General features: G+C 38.8%; 2 protein-coding genes across 2 annotated transcripts; both read right to left on the reverse strand.

Annotated features, from left to right (window-relative positions):
* Nucleotides 1-753: 753 nt before the first annotated feature.
* Nucleotides 754-13,424, reverse strand: LOC138365664 (uncharacterized). Its single transcript, XM_069326157.1, has 15 exons — nucleotides 13,224-13,424; nucleotides 12,560-12,970; nucleotides 12,165-12,398; nucleotides 11,724-11,731; nucleotides 8,574-8,873; nucleotides 7,975-8,274; nucleotides 7,376-7,675; nucleotides 6,006-6,294; nucleotides 5,496-5,756; nucleotides 4,260-4,610; nucleotides 3,206-3,676; nucleotides 2,786-2,956; nucleotides 2,362-2,592; nucleotides 1,288-1,355; nucleotides 754-841 (listed from the first exon to the last, which is right to left on the reverse strand). The coding sequence occupies exons 1-15, from the start codon at nucleotides 13,422-13,424 to the stop codon at nucleotides 754-756; spliced, it is 3,684 nt and encodes a 1,227-aa protein (XP_069182258.1).
* Nucleotides 13,425-13,551: 127 nt separating this feature from the next.
* LOC138365672 (uncharacterized) lies at nucleotides 13,552-14,276 on the reverse strand. Its single transcript, XM_069326167.1, has 3 exons — nucleotides 14,187-14,276; nucleotides 13,914-14,024; nucleotides 13,552-13,782 (listed from the first exon to the last, which is right to left on the reverse strand). The coding sequence occupies exons 1-3, from the start codon at nucleotides 14,274-14,276 to the stop codon at nucleotides 13,552-13,554; spliced, it is 432 nt and encodes a 143-aa protein (XP_069182268.1).
* Nucleotides 14,277-14,642: the final 366 nt, after the last annotated feature.

Raw genomic sequence — 14,642 nt, forward strand, 5'->3', positions numbered from 1 at the left:
TCTGTATGTCACGGTGTCTATATTTATGCATCTGTGTGTCACGGTGTCTATATTTGTGCATCTGTATGTCACGGTATCTATATTTGTGCATCTGTAGGTTACAGTATCTATATTTGTGCATCTGTAGGAAACAGTATCTATATTTGTGCATCTGTAGGTCACGGTGTCTATATTTGTGCATCTGTATGTCACGGTGTCTATATATGTGCATCTGTAGGTCACAGTGTCTATATTTGTGCATCTGTAGGTCACGGTATCTATATTTGTGCATCTGTGGGTCATGGTGTGTATATTTGTGCATCTGTAGGTTACGGAGTCTATATTTGTGCATCTGTAGGTTACAGTGTCTATATTTGTGCATCTGTAGGTCACAATATCTATATTTGTGCATCTGTAGGTCACAGTATCTATATTTGTGCATCTGTAGGTCACAGTGTCAATATTTGAACAGCTGTAGGTCAATGTGTCTATATTTGTGCCTCTGTAGGTCACGGTGTTTATATTTGTGCACCTGTAGGTTACAGTGTCTATATTTGTGCATCTGTAGGTCACAGTGTCTATATTTGTGCAACTGTAGGTCACAGTGTCTATATTTGTGCATCTGTTGGTCACGGTGTCTATATTTGTGCATCTGTAGGTCACGGTGTCTATATTTGTGCATCTTTAGGTCACAGTGTCTATGTTTGTGCATCTGCAGGTCACAGTGTCTATATTTGTGTATCTGTATGTCAAAGTATCTATATTTGTGCATCTCTAGGTCGCGGTGTCAATATTTGTGCATCTGTAGGTCACGGTGTCTATATTTGTGCATCTGTAGGGCACACTGTCTATATTTGTGCATCTGTAGGTCACAATGTATATATTTGTGCATCTGTAGGTCACAGTATCTATATTTATACATCTGTAGGTCACAGTGTCTATATTTGTGCATCTGTAGGTAACAGTGTCTATATTTATGCATCTGTAGGTCACAATGTCGATATATATGTGCATCTGTAGGTCACGGTGTCTATATTTAGGCATCTGTAGGTCACGGTGTGTCTATATTTGTGCATCTGTAGGTAAAGGTGTCTATATTTGTGCATCTGTATGTCACTTTGTCTATATTTGTACATCTGTGTGTCACGGTGTCTATATTTGTGCATCTGTATGTCACGGTATCTATATTTGTGCATCTGTAGGTTACAGTATCTATATTTGTGCATCTGTAGGTAACAGTATCTATATTTGTGCATCTGTAGGTCACGGTATCTATATTTGTGCATCTGTATGTCACGGTGTCTATACTTGTGCATCTGTAGGTCACAGTGTCTATATTTGTGAATCTGAAGCTCACAGTATCTATATTTGTGCATCTGTAGGTCAAATTATCTATATTTGTGCATTTGTAAGTCACGGTGTCTATAATTGTGCATCTGTAAGTTATAGTGTCTATATTTGTGCATCTGTAGGTCACAGTATCTATATTTGTGCATCTGTAGGTCACGGTGTGTATATTTGTGCATCTGTAGGTTACGGAGTCTATATTTGTGCATCTGTAGGTAACAGTGTCTATATTTGTGCATCTGTAGGTCACAATATCTATATTTTTGCATCTGTAGGTCACAGTATCTATATTTGTGCATCTGTAGGTCACAGTTTCAATATTTGAACAGCTGTAGGTCAATGTGTCTATATTGGTGCATCTGTAGGTCACGGTGTTTATATTTTTGCATCTTTAGGTTACAGTGTCTATATTTGTGCATCTGTAGGTCACAGTGTCTATATATGTGTTGCGTCTGTAGGTCACGGTGTCTATATTTAGGAATCTATATGTCACGCTGTATCTATATTTGTGCATCTGTAGGTCACGGTGTCTATATTTGTGCATCTGTATGTCACGGTGTCTATATTTGTGCCTCTGTAGGTCACGGTGTCTATATTTGTGCATCTGTATGTCACGGTGTCTATATTTGTGCATCTTTAGGTCACAGTGTCTATATTTATGCATCTGAAGCTCACAGTATCTATATTTGTGCATCTGTAGGTCAAATTATCTACATTTGTGCATTTGTAAGTCACGGTGTCTATATTTGTGCATCTGTAGGTTATAGTGTCTATATTTGTGCATCTGTAGGTCACTGTATCTATATTTGTGCATCTGTAGGTCACGGTGTGTATATTTGTGCATCTGTAGGTTACGGAGTCGATATTTGTGCATCTGTAGGTTAGAGTGTCTATATTTGTGCATCGGTAGGTTATAGTGTCTATATTTGTGCATCTGTAGGTCACGGTATCTATATTTGTGCATCTGTAGGTCATTGTGTGTACATTTGTGCATCTGTAGGTTACGGAGTCTATATTTATGCATCTGTAGGTTACAGTGTCTGTATTTGTGCATCTGTAGGTCACAATATCTGTATTTGTGCATCTGTAGGTCACAGTATCTATATTTGTGCATCTGTAGGTCACAGTGTCAATATTTGAACAGCTGTAGGTCAGTGTGTCTATATTTGTGCATCTGTAGGTCACGGTGTTTATATTTGTGCATCTGTAGGTTACAGTGTCTATATTTGTGCATCTGTAGGTAACAGTGTCTATATATGTGTGCGTCTGTAGGTCACGGTGTCTATATTTAGGAATCTATATGTCACGATGTATTTATATTTCTGCATCTGTAGGTCACGGTGTCTATATTTGTGCATCTGTATGTCACGGAGTCTATATTTGTGCATCTGTGTGTCACGGTGTCTATATTTGTGCATCTGTATGTCACGGTGTCTATATTTGTGCATCTGTAGGTCACAGTATCTATATTTGTGCATCTGTAGGTCAGGGTGTCTATATTTGTGCTTCTGTAGGTTACACTGTTTAAATTTGTGCATCTGTAGGTCACAATGTCGATATATGTGTGCATCTGTAGGTCACGGTGTCTATATTTAGGCATCTGTAGGTCACGGTGTCTATATTTGTGCATCTGTAGGTAACGGTGTCTATATTTGTGCATCTGTATGTCACGGTGTCTATATTTGTGCATCTGTGTGTCACGGTGTCTATATTTGTGCATCTGTAGGTCACGGTGTCAATAATTGTGCATCAGTAGGTCACGGTGTCAATATTTGTGCAATTGTAGGTCACATTGTCTATATTCGTGCATCTGTGAGTCACAGTATATATATATTTGCATCTGTAGATCAGAGTCTATATTTGTGCATCTGTAGGTCACAGTGTCTATATTTGTGCAACTGTAGGTCAGAGTGTCTATATTTGTGCATCTGTAGGTCACGGTGTCTGCATTTGTGCATCTGTAGGTCACGGTGTCTATATTTGTGCATCTGCAGGTCACAATGTCTATGTTTGTGCATCTGCAGGTCACAGTGTCTATATTTGTGCATCTGTATGTCAAAGTATCTATATTTGTCCATCTGTAGGTCGTGGTGTCTATATTTGTGCATCTGTAGGTCACAGTGTCTATATTCGTGCGTCTGTAGGTCACAATATATATATTTGTGCATCTGTAGGCCACAGTATCTATATTTATGCATCTATAGGTCACAGTGTCTATATTTGAGCAGCTGTAGGTCACAGTGTCTATATTTGTGCATCTGTAGGTAACAGTGTCTATATTTGTGCATCTGTAGGTCACAAAGTCGATATATGTGTGCATCTGTAGGTCACAGTGTCTATATTTAGGCATCTGTTGGTAACAGTGTGTCTATATTTGTGCATCTGTAGGTCACGGTGTCTATATTTGTGCATCTGTATGTCACGGTGTCTATATTTTTGCATCTGTGTGTCACGGTGTCTATATTTGTGTATCAGTATGTCACGGTATCTATATTTTCATCTGTAGGTTACAGTATCTATATTTGTGCATCTGTAGGTAACAGTATCTATATTTGTGCATCTGTAGGTCACGGTGTCTATATTTGTGCATCTGTATGTCATGGTGTCTATATTTGTGCATCTGTAGATCACAGTGTCTATATTTGTGCATCTGTAGGTCACGGTATCTATATTTGTGCATCTTTGGGTCATGGTGTGTATATTTGTGAATCTGTAGGTCACAATATCTATATTTGTGCATCTGTAGGTCACAGTATCTATATTTGTGCATCTGTAGGTCACAGTGTCAATATTTGAACAGCTGTAGGTCAATGTGTCTATATTTGTGCCTCTGTAGGTCACGGTGTTTATATTTGTGCACCTGTAGGTTACAGTGTCTATATTTGTGCATCTGTAGGTCACAGTGTCTATATATGTGTGCGTCTGTAGATCACGGTGTCTATATTTAGGAATCTATATGTCAGGTTGTATTTATATTTGTGCTTCTGTAGGTCACAGTGTCTATATTTGTGATTCTGTATGTCACGGAGTCTATATTTGTGCATCTGTGTGTCACGGTGTCTATATTTGTGCATCTGTATGTCATGGTGTCTATATTTGAGCATCTGTAGGTTACAGTATCTATATTTCTGCATCTGTTCGTAACAGTATCTATATTTGTGCATCTGTAGGTCACGGTGTCTATATTTGTGCATCTGTATGTCACGGTGTCTATATTTGTGCATCTTTAGGTTACAGTGTCTATCTTTGTGCATCTGAAGCTCACAGTATCTATATTTGTGCATCTGTTGGTCAAATTATCTATATTTGTGCATTTGTAAGTCACGGTGTCTATATTTGTGCATCTGTAGGTTATAGTGTTTATATTTGTGCATCTGTAGGTCACGGTATCTATATTTGTGCATCTGTAGGTTACAGTGTCTGTATTTGTGCATCTGTAGGTCACAATATCTATATTTGTGCATCTGTAGGTCACAGTATCTATATTTGTGCATCTGTAGGTCACAGTGTCAATATTTGAACAGCTGTAGGTCAATGTGTCTATATTTGTGCATCTGTAGGTTACGGTGTTTATATTTGTGCATCTGTAGGTTACAGTGTCTATATTTGTGCATCTGTAGGTCACAGTGTCTATATATGTGTGCGTCTGTAGGTCACGGTGTCTATATTTAGGAATCAATATGTCACGATGTATTTATATTTCTGCATCTGTAGGTCACGGTGTCTATATTTGTGCATCTGTATGTCACGGAGTCTATATTTGTGCATCTGTAGGTCACAGTATCTATATGTGTGCATCTGTTGGTAACAGTATCTATATTTGTGCATCTGTAGGTCACGGTGTCTATATTTGTGCATCTGTATGTCACGGTGTCTATATTTGTGCATCTTTAGGTCACAGTGTCTTTATTTGTTCATCTGAAGCTCACAGTATCTATATTTGTGCATCTGTAGGTCAAATTATCTACATTTCTGCATTTGTAAGTCACGGTGTCTATATTTGTGCATCTGTAGGTTATAGTGTCTATATTTGTGCATCTGTAGGTCACGGTATCTATATTTGTGCATCTGTAGGTCACGGTGTGTATACTTGTGCATCTGTAGGTTACGGAGTCTATATTTGTGCATCTGTAGGTTAGAGTGTCTATATTTGTGCATCTGTAGGTCACAATATCTATATTTGTGCATCTGTAGGTCACAGTATCTATATTTGTGCATCTGTAGGTCACAGTGTCAATATTTGAACAGTTGTAGGTCAAAGTGTCTATATTTGTGCATCTGTAGGTCACGGTGTTTATATTTGTGCATCTGTAGGTTACACTGTTTATATTTGTGCATCTGTAGGTCACAATGTCGATATATGTGTGCATCTTTAGGTCACGGTGTCTATATTTAGGCATCTGTAGGTCACGGTGTCTATATTTGTGCATCTGTAGGTAACGGTGTCTATATTTGTGCATCTGTACGTCACGGTGTCTATATTTGTGCATCTGTGTGTCACGGTGTCTATATTTGTGCATCTGTAGGTCACGGTGTCAATAATTGTTCATCAGTAGGTCACGGTGTCAATATTTGTGCAATTGTAGGTCACATTGTCTATATTCGTGCATCTGTGAGTCACAGTATATATATATTTGCATCTGTAGATCAGTGTCTATATTTGTGCATCTGTAGGTCACAGTGTCTATATTTGTGCAACTGTAGGTCACAGTGTCTATATTTGTGCATCTGCAGGTCACGGTGTCTAGATTTGTGCATCTGTAGGTCACGGTGTCTATATTTGTGCATCTGTAGGTCACAATGTCTATGTTTGTGCATCTGCAGGTCACAGTGTCTATATTTGTGCATCTGTATGTCAAATTATCTATATTTGTGCATCTGTAGGTCGCGGTGTCTCTATTTGAGCATCTGTAGGTCACGGTGTCTATATTTTTGCATCTGTAGGTCACAGTGTCTCTATTTGTGCATCTGTAGGTCACAATATATATATTTGAACATCTGTAGGCCACAGTGTCTATATTTGTGCATCTGTAGGTCACAAAGTCGATATATGTGTGCTCTGTAGGTCACAGTGTCTATATTTAGGCATCTGTTCGTAACAGTGTGTCTATATTTGTGCATCTGTAGGTCACGGTGTCTATATTTGTGCATCTGTATGTCACGGTGTCTATATTTGTGCATCTGTGTGTCACGGTGTCTATATTTGTGCATCTGTATGTCACGGTATCTATATTTGTGCATCTGTAGGTTACAGTATCTATATTTGTGCATCTGTAGGTAACAGTATCTATATTTGTGCATCTGTAGGTCACGGTGTCTATATTTGTGCATCTGTATGTCACGGTGTCTATATATGTGCATCTGTAGGTCACAGTGTCTATATTTGTGCATCTGTAGGTCACGGTATCTATATTTGTGCATCTGTGGGTCATGGTGTGTATATTTGTGCATCTGTAGGTTACGGAGTCTATATTTGTGCATCTGTAGGTTACAGTGTCTATATTTGTGCATCTGTAGGTCACAATATCTATATTTGTGCATCTGTAGGTCACAGTATCTATATTTGTGTATCTGTAGGTCACAGTGTCAATATTTGAACAGCTGTAGGTCAATGTGTCTATATTTGTGCCTCTGTAGGTCACGGTGTTTATATTTGTGCACCTGTAGGTTACAGTGTCTATATTTGTGCATCTGTATGTCACAGTGTCTATATTTGTGCAACTGTAGGTCACAGTGTCTATATTTGTGCATCTGTAGGTCACGGTGTCTATATTTGTGCATCTTTAGGTCACAGTGTCTATGTTTGTGCATCTGCAGGTCACAGTGTCTATATTTGTGTATCTGTATGTCAAAGTATCTATATTTGTGCATCTCTAGGTCGCAGTGTCAATATTTGTGCATCTGTAGGTCACGGTGTCTATATTTGTGCATCTGTAGGTCACGGTGTCAATAATTGTGCATCAGTAGGTCACGGTGTCAATATTTGTGCAATTGTAGGTCAAATTGTCTATATTCGTGCATCTGTGAGTCACAGTATATATATATTTGCATCTGTAGATCAGTGTCTATATTTGTGCATCTGTAGGTCACAGTGTCTATATTTGTGCAACTGTAGGTCACAGTGTCTATATTTGTGCATCTGCAGGTCAAGGTGTCTACATTTGTGCATCTGTAGGTCACGGTGTCTATATTTGTGCATCTGTAGGTCACAATGTCTATGTGTGTGCATCTGCAGGTCACAGTGTCTATATTTGTGCATCTGTATGTCAAAGTATCTATATTTGTGCATCTGTAGGTCGCGGTGTCTCTATTTGAGCATCTGTAGGTCACGGTGTCTATATTTGTGCATCTGTAGGTCACAGTGTCTATATTTGTGCATCTGTAGGTCACAATATATATATTTGAACATCTGTAGGCCACAGTGTCTATATTTGTGCATCTGTAGGTCACAAAGTCGATATATGTGTGCTCTGTAGGTCACGGTGTCTATATTTGTGCATCTGTGTGTCACGGTGTCTATATTTGTGCATCTGTAGGTCACGGTGTCAATAATTGTGCATCAGTAGGTCACGGTGTCAATATTTGTGCAATTGTAGGTCACATTGTCTATATTCGTGCATCTGTGAGTCACAGTATATATATATTTGCATCTGTAGATCAGTGTCTATATTTGTGCATCTGTAGGTCACAGTGTCTATATTTGTGCAACTGTAGGTCACAGTGTCTATATTTGTGCATCTGCAGGTCAAGGTGTCTACATTTGTGCATCTGTAGGTCACGGTGTCTATATTTGTGCATCTGTAGGTCACAATGTCTATGTGTGTGCATCTGCAGGTCACAGTGTCTATATTTGTGCATCTGTATGTCAAAGTATCTATATTTGTGCATCTGTAGGTCGCGGTGTCTCTATTTGAGCATCTGTAGGTCACGGTGTCTATATTTGTGCATCTGTAGGTCACAGTGTCTATATTTGTGCATCTGTAGGTCACAATATATATATTTGAACATCTGTAGGCCACAGTGTCTATATTTGTGCATCTGTAGGTCACAAAGTCGATATATGTGTGCTCTGTAGGTCACGGTGTCTATATTTGTGCATCTGTGTGTCACGGTGTCTATATTTGTGCATCTGTAGGTCACGGTGTCAATAATTGTGCATCAGTAGGTCACGGTGTCAATATTTGTGCAATTGTAGGTCACATTGTCTATATTCGTGCATCTGTGAGTCACAGTATATATATATTTGCATCTGTAGATCAGTGTCTATATTTGTGCATCTGTAGGTCACAGTGTCTATATTTGTGCAACTGTAGGTCACAGTGTCTATATTTGTGCATCTGCAGGTCACGGTGTCTACATTTGTGCATCTGTAGGTCACGGTGTCTATATTTGTGCATCTGTAGGTCACAATGTCTATGTTTGTGCATCTGCAGGTCACAGTGTCTATATTTGTGCATCTGTATGTCAAAGTATCTATATTTGTGCATCTGTAGGTCGCGGTGTCTCTATTTGAGCATCTGTAGGTCACGGTGTCTATATTTGTGCATCTGTAGGTCACAGTGTCTATATTTGTGCATCTGTAGGTCACAATATATATATTTGAACATCTGTAGGCCACAGTGTCTATATTTGTGCATCTGTAGGTCACAAAGTCGATATATGTGTGCTCTGTAGGTCACAGTGTCTATATTTAGGCATCTGTTCGTAACAGTGTGTCTATATTTGTGCATCTGTAGGTCACGGTGTCTATATTTGTGCATCTGTATGTCAAGGTGTCTATATTTGTGCATCTGTGTGTCACGGTGTCTATATTTGTGCATCTGTATGTCACGGTATCTATATTTGTGCATCTGTAGGTTACAGTATCTATATTTGTGCATCTGTAGGTAACAGTATCTATATTTGTGCATCTGTAGGTCACGGTGTCTATATTTGTGCATCTGTATGTCACGGTGTCTATATATGTGCATCTGTAGGTCACAGTGTCTATATTTGTGCATCTGTAGGTCACGGTATCTATATTTGTGCATCTGTGGGTCATGGTGTGTATATTTGTGCATCTGTAGGTTACGGAGTCTATATTTGTGCATCTGTAGGTTACAGTGTCTATATTTGTGCATCTGTAGGTCACAATATCTATATTTGTGCATCTGTAGGTCACAGTATCTATATTTGTGTATCTGTAGGTCACAGTGTCAATATTTGAACAGCTGTAGGTCAATGTGTCTATATTTGTGCCTCTGTAGGTCACGGTGTTTATATTTGTGCACCTGTAGGTTACAGTGTCTATATTTGTGCATCTGTAGGTCACAGTGTCTATATTTGTGCAACTGTAGGTCACAGTGTCTATATTTGTGCATCTGTAGGTCACGGTGTCTATATTTGTGCATCTTTAGGTCACAGTGTCTATGTTTGTGCATCTGCAGGTCACAGTGTCTATATTTGTGTATCTGTATGTCAAAGTATCTATATTTGTGCATCTCTAGGTCGCAGTGTCAATATTTGTGCATCTGTAGGTCACGGTGTCTATATTTGTGCATCTGTAGGTCACGGTGTCAATAATTGTGCATCAGTAGGTCACGGTGTCAATATTTGTGCAATTGTAGGTCAAATTGTCTATATTCGTGCATCTGTGAGTCACAGTATATATATATTTGCATCTGTAGATCAGTGTATATATTTGTGCATCTGTAGGTCACAGTGTCTATATTTGTGCAACTGTAGGTCACAGTGTCTATATTTGTGCATCTGTAGGTCACAGTGTCTACATTTGTGCATCTGTAGGTCACGGTGTCTATATTTGTGCATCTGTAGGTCACAATGTCTATGTTTGTGCATCTGCAGGTCACAGTGTCTATATTTGTGCATCTGTATGTCAAAGTATCTATATTTGTGCATCTGTAGGTCGCGGTGTCTCTATTTGAGCATCTGTAGGTCACGGTGTCTATATTTGTGCATCTGTAGGTCACAGTGTCTATATTTGTGCATCTGTAGGTCACAATATATATATTTGAGCATCTGTAGGCCACAGTGTCTATATTTGTGCATCTGTTGGTCACAAAGTCGATATATGTGTGCTCTGTAAGTCACAGTGTCTATATTTAGGCATCTGTTCGTAACAGTGTGTCTATATTTGTGCATCTGTAGGTCACGGTGTCTATATTTGTGCATCTGTATGTCACGGTGTCTATATTTGTGCATCTGTGTGTCACGGTGTCTATATTTGTGCATCTGTATGTCACGGTATCTATATTTGTGCATCTGTAGGTTACAGTATCTATATTTGTGCATCTGTAGGTAACAGTATCTATATATGTGCATCTGTAGGTCACAGTGTCTATATTTGTGCATCTGTAGGTCACGGTATCTATATTTGTGCATCTGTGGGTCATGGTGTGTATATTTGTGCATCTGTAGGTTACGGAGTCTATATTTGTGCATCTGTAGGTTACAGTGTCTATATTTGTGCATCTGTAGGTCACAATATCTATATTTGTGCATCTGTAGGTCACAGTATCTATATTTGTGCATCTGTAGGTCACAGTGTCAATATTTGAACAGCTGTAGGTCAATGTGTCTATATTTGTGCCTCTGTAGGTCACGGTGTTTATATTTGTGCACCTGTAGGTTACAGTGTCTATATTTGTGCATCTGTAGGTCACAGTGTCTATATTTGTGCAACTGTAGGTCACAGTGTCTATATTTGTGCATCTGTAGGTCACGGTGTCTATATTTGTGCATCTGTAGGTCACGGTGTCTATATTTGTGCATCTTTAGGTCACAGTGTCTATGTTTGTGCATCTGCAGGTCACAGTGTCTATATTTGTGTATCTGTATGTCAAAGTATCTATATTTGTGCATCTCTAGGTCGCGGTGTCAATATTTGTGCATCTGTAGGTCACGGTGTCTATATTTGTGCATCTGTAGGGCACACTGTCTATATTTGTGCATCTGTAGGTCACAATGTATATATTTGTGCATCTGTAGGTCACAGTATCTATATTTATGCATCTGTAGGTCACAGTGTCTATATTTGTGCATCTGTAGGTAACAGTGTCTATATTTGTGCATCTGTAGGTCACAATGTCGATATATGTGTGCATCTGTAGGTCACGGTGTCTATATTTAGGCATCTGTAGGTCACGGTGTGTCTATATTTGTGCATCTGTAGGTAAAGGTGTCTATATTTTTGCATCTGTATGTCACTTTGTCTATATTTGTACATCTGTGTGTCACGGTGTCTATATTTGTGCATCTGTATGTCATGGTATCTATATTTGTGCATCTGTAGGTTACAGTATCTATATTTGTGCATCTGTAGGTAACAGTATCTATATTTGTGCATCTGTAGGTCACGGTATCTATATTTGTGCATCTGTATGTCACGGTGTCTATACTTGTGCATCTGTAGGTCACAGTGTCTATATTTGTGAATCTGAAGCTCACAGTATCTATATTTGTGCATTTGTAGGTCAAATTATCTATATTTGTGCATTTGTAAGTCACGGTGTCTATAATTGTGCATCTGTAGGTTATAGTGTCTATATTTGTGCATCTGAAAGTCACAGTATCTATATTTGTGCATCTGTAGGTCACGGTGTGTATATTTGTGCATCTGTAGGTTACGGAGACTATATTTGTGCATCTGTAGGTAACAGTGTCTATATTTGTGCATCTGTAGGTCACAATATCTATATATTTTTGCATCTGTAGGTCACAGTATCTATATTTGTGCATCTGTAGGTCACAGTTTCAATATTTGAACAGCTGTAGGTCAATGTGTCTATATTGGTGCATCTGTAGGTCACGGTGTTTATATTTTTGCATCTTTATTTTACAGTGTCTATATTTGTGCATCTGTAGGTCACAGTGTCTATATATGTGTTGCGTCTGTAGGTCACGGTGTCTATATTTAGGAATCTATATGTCACGCTGTATCTATATTTGTGCATCTGTAGGTCACGGTGTCTATTTTTGTGCATCTGTATGTCACGGTGTCTATATTTGTGCATCTTTAGGTCACAGTGTCTATATTTATGCATCTGAAGCTCACAGTATCTATATTTGTGCATCTGTAGGTCAAATTATCTATATTTGTGCATTTGTAAGTCACGGTGTCTATATTTGTGCATCTGTAGGTTATAGTGTCTATATTTGTGCATCTGTAGGTCACTGTATCTATATTTGTGCATCTGTAGGTCACGGTGTGTATATTTGTGCATCTGTAGGTTACGGAGTCGATATTTGTGCATCTGTAGGTTAGAGTGTCTATATTTGTGCATCGGCAGGTTATAGTGTCTATATTTGTGCATCTGTAGGTCACGGTATCTATATTTGTGCATCTGTAGGTCATTGTGTGTACATTTGTGCATCTGTAGGTTACGGAGTCTATATTTATGCATCTGTAGGTTACAGTGTCTGTATTTGTGCATCTGTAGGTCACAATATCTATATTTGTGCATCTGTAGGTCACAGTATCTATATTTGTGCATCTGTAGGTCACAGTGTCAATATTTGAACAGCTGTAGGTCAGTGTGTCTATATTTGTGCATCTGTAGGTCACGGTGTTTATATTTGTGCATCTGTAGGTTACAGTGTCTATATTTATGCATCTGTCGGTCACAGTGTCTATATATGTGTGCGTCTGTAGGTCACGGTGTCTATATTTAGGAATCTATATGTCACGATGTATTTATATTTCTGCATCTGTAGGTCACGGTGTCTATATTTGTGCATCTGTATGTCACGGAGTCTATATTTGTGCATCTGTTTGTCACGGTGTCTATATTTGTGCATCTGTATGTCACGGTGACTATATTTGTGCATCTGTAGGTCACAGTATCTATATTTGCTCATCTGTAGGTCACGGTGTCTATATTTGTGCATCTGTATGTTACACTGTTTAAATTTGTGCATCTGTAGGTCACAATGTCGATATATGTGTGCATCTGTAGGTCACGGTGTCTATATTTAGGCATCTGTAGGTCACGGTGTCTATATTTGTGCAACTGTAGGTAACGGTGTCTATATTTGTGCATCTGTATGTCACGGTGTCTATATTTGTGCATCTGTGTGTCACGGTGTCTATATTTGTGCATCTGTAGGTCACGGTGTCAATAATTGTGCATCAGTAGGTCACGGTGTCAATATTTGTGCAATTGTAGGTCACATTGTCTATATTCGTGCATCTGTGAGTCACAGTATATATATATTTGCATCTGTTGATCAGAGTCTATATTTGAGCATCTGTAGGTCACAGTGTCTATATTTGTGCAACTGTAGGTCACGGTGTCTACACTTGTGCATCTGTAGGTCACGGTGTCTATATTTGTGCATCTGTAGGTCACAATGTCTATGTTTGTGCATCTGCAGGTCACAGTGTCTATATTTGTGCATCTGTATGTCAAAGTATCTATATTTGTGCATCTGTAGGTCGCGGTGTCTATATTTGTGCATCTGTAGGTCACAGTGTCTATATTCGTGCGTCTGTAGGTCACAATATATATATTTGTGCATCTGTAGGCCACAGTATCTATATTTATGCATCTGTAGGTCACAGTGTCTATATTTGAGCAGCTGTAGGTCACAGTGTCTATATTTGTGCATCTGTAGGTAACAGTGTCTATATTTGTGCATCTGTAGGTCACAAAGTCGATATATGTGTGCATCTGTAGGTCACAGTGTCTATATTTAGGCATCTGTGGGTAACAGTGTGTCTATATTTGTGCATCTGTAGGTCACGGTGTCTATATTTGTGCATCTGTATGTCACGGTGTCTATATTTGTGCATCTGTGTGTCACGGTGTCTATATTTGTGTATCAGTATGTCACGGTATCTACATTTTGCATCTGTAGGTTACAGTATCTATATTTGTGCATCTGTAGGTAACAGTATCTATATTTGTGCATCTGTAGGTCACAGTGTCTATATTTGTGCATCTGTATGTCATGGTGTCTATATTTGTGCATCTGTAGATCACAGTGTCTGTATTTGTGCATCTGTAGGTTCACGGTATCTATATTTGTGCATCTTTGGGTCATGGTGTGTATATTTGTGCATCTGTAGGTTACGGAGTCTATATTTGTGCATCTGTAGGTTACAGTGTCTATATTTGTGCATCTGTAGGTCACGGTGTCAATAATTGTGCATCAGTAGGTCACGGTGTCAATATTTGTGCAATTGTAGGTCACATTGTCTATATTCGTGCATCTGTGAGTCACAGTATATATATATTTGCATCTGTAGATCAGAGTCTATATTTGTGCATCTGTAGGTCACAGTGTCTATATTTGTGCAACTGTAGGTCAGAGTGTCT

Source organism: Procambarus clarkii, chromosome 2 (genome assembly GCF_040958095.1).
Source record: "Procambarus clarkii isolate CNS0578487 chromosome 2, FALCON_Pclarkii_2.0, whole genome shotgun sequence".
In the NCBI taxonomy this organism is placed as follows: Eukaryota; Metazoa; Arthropoda; class Malacostraca; order Decapoda; family Cambaridae; genus Procambarus; species Procambarus clarkii.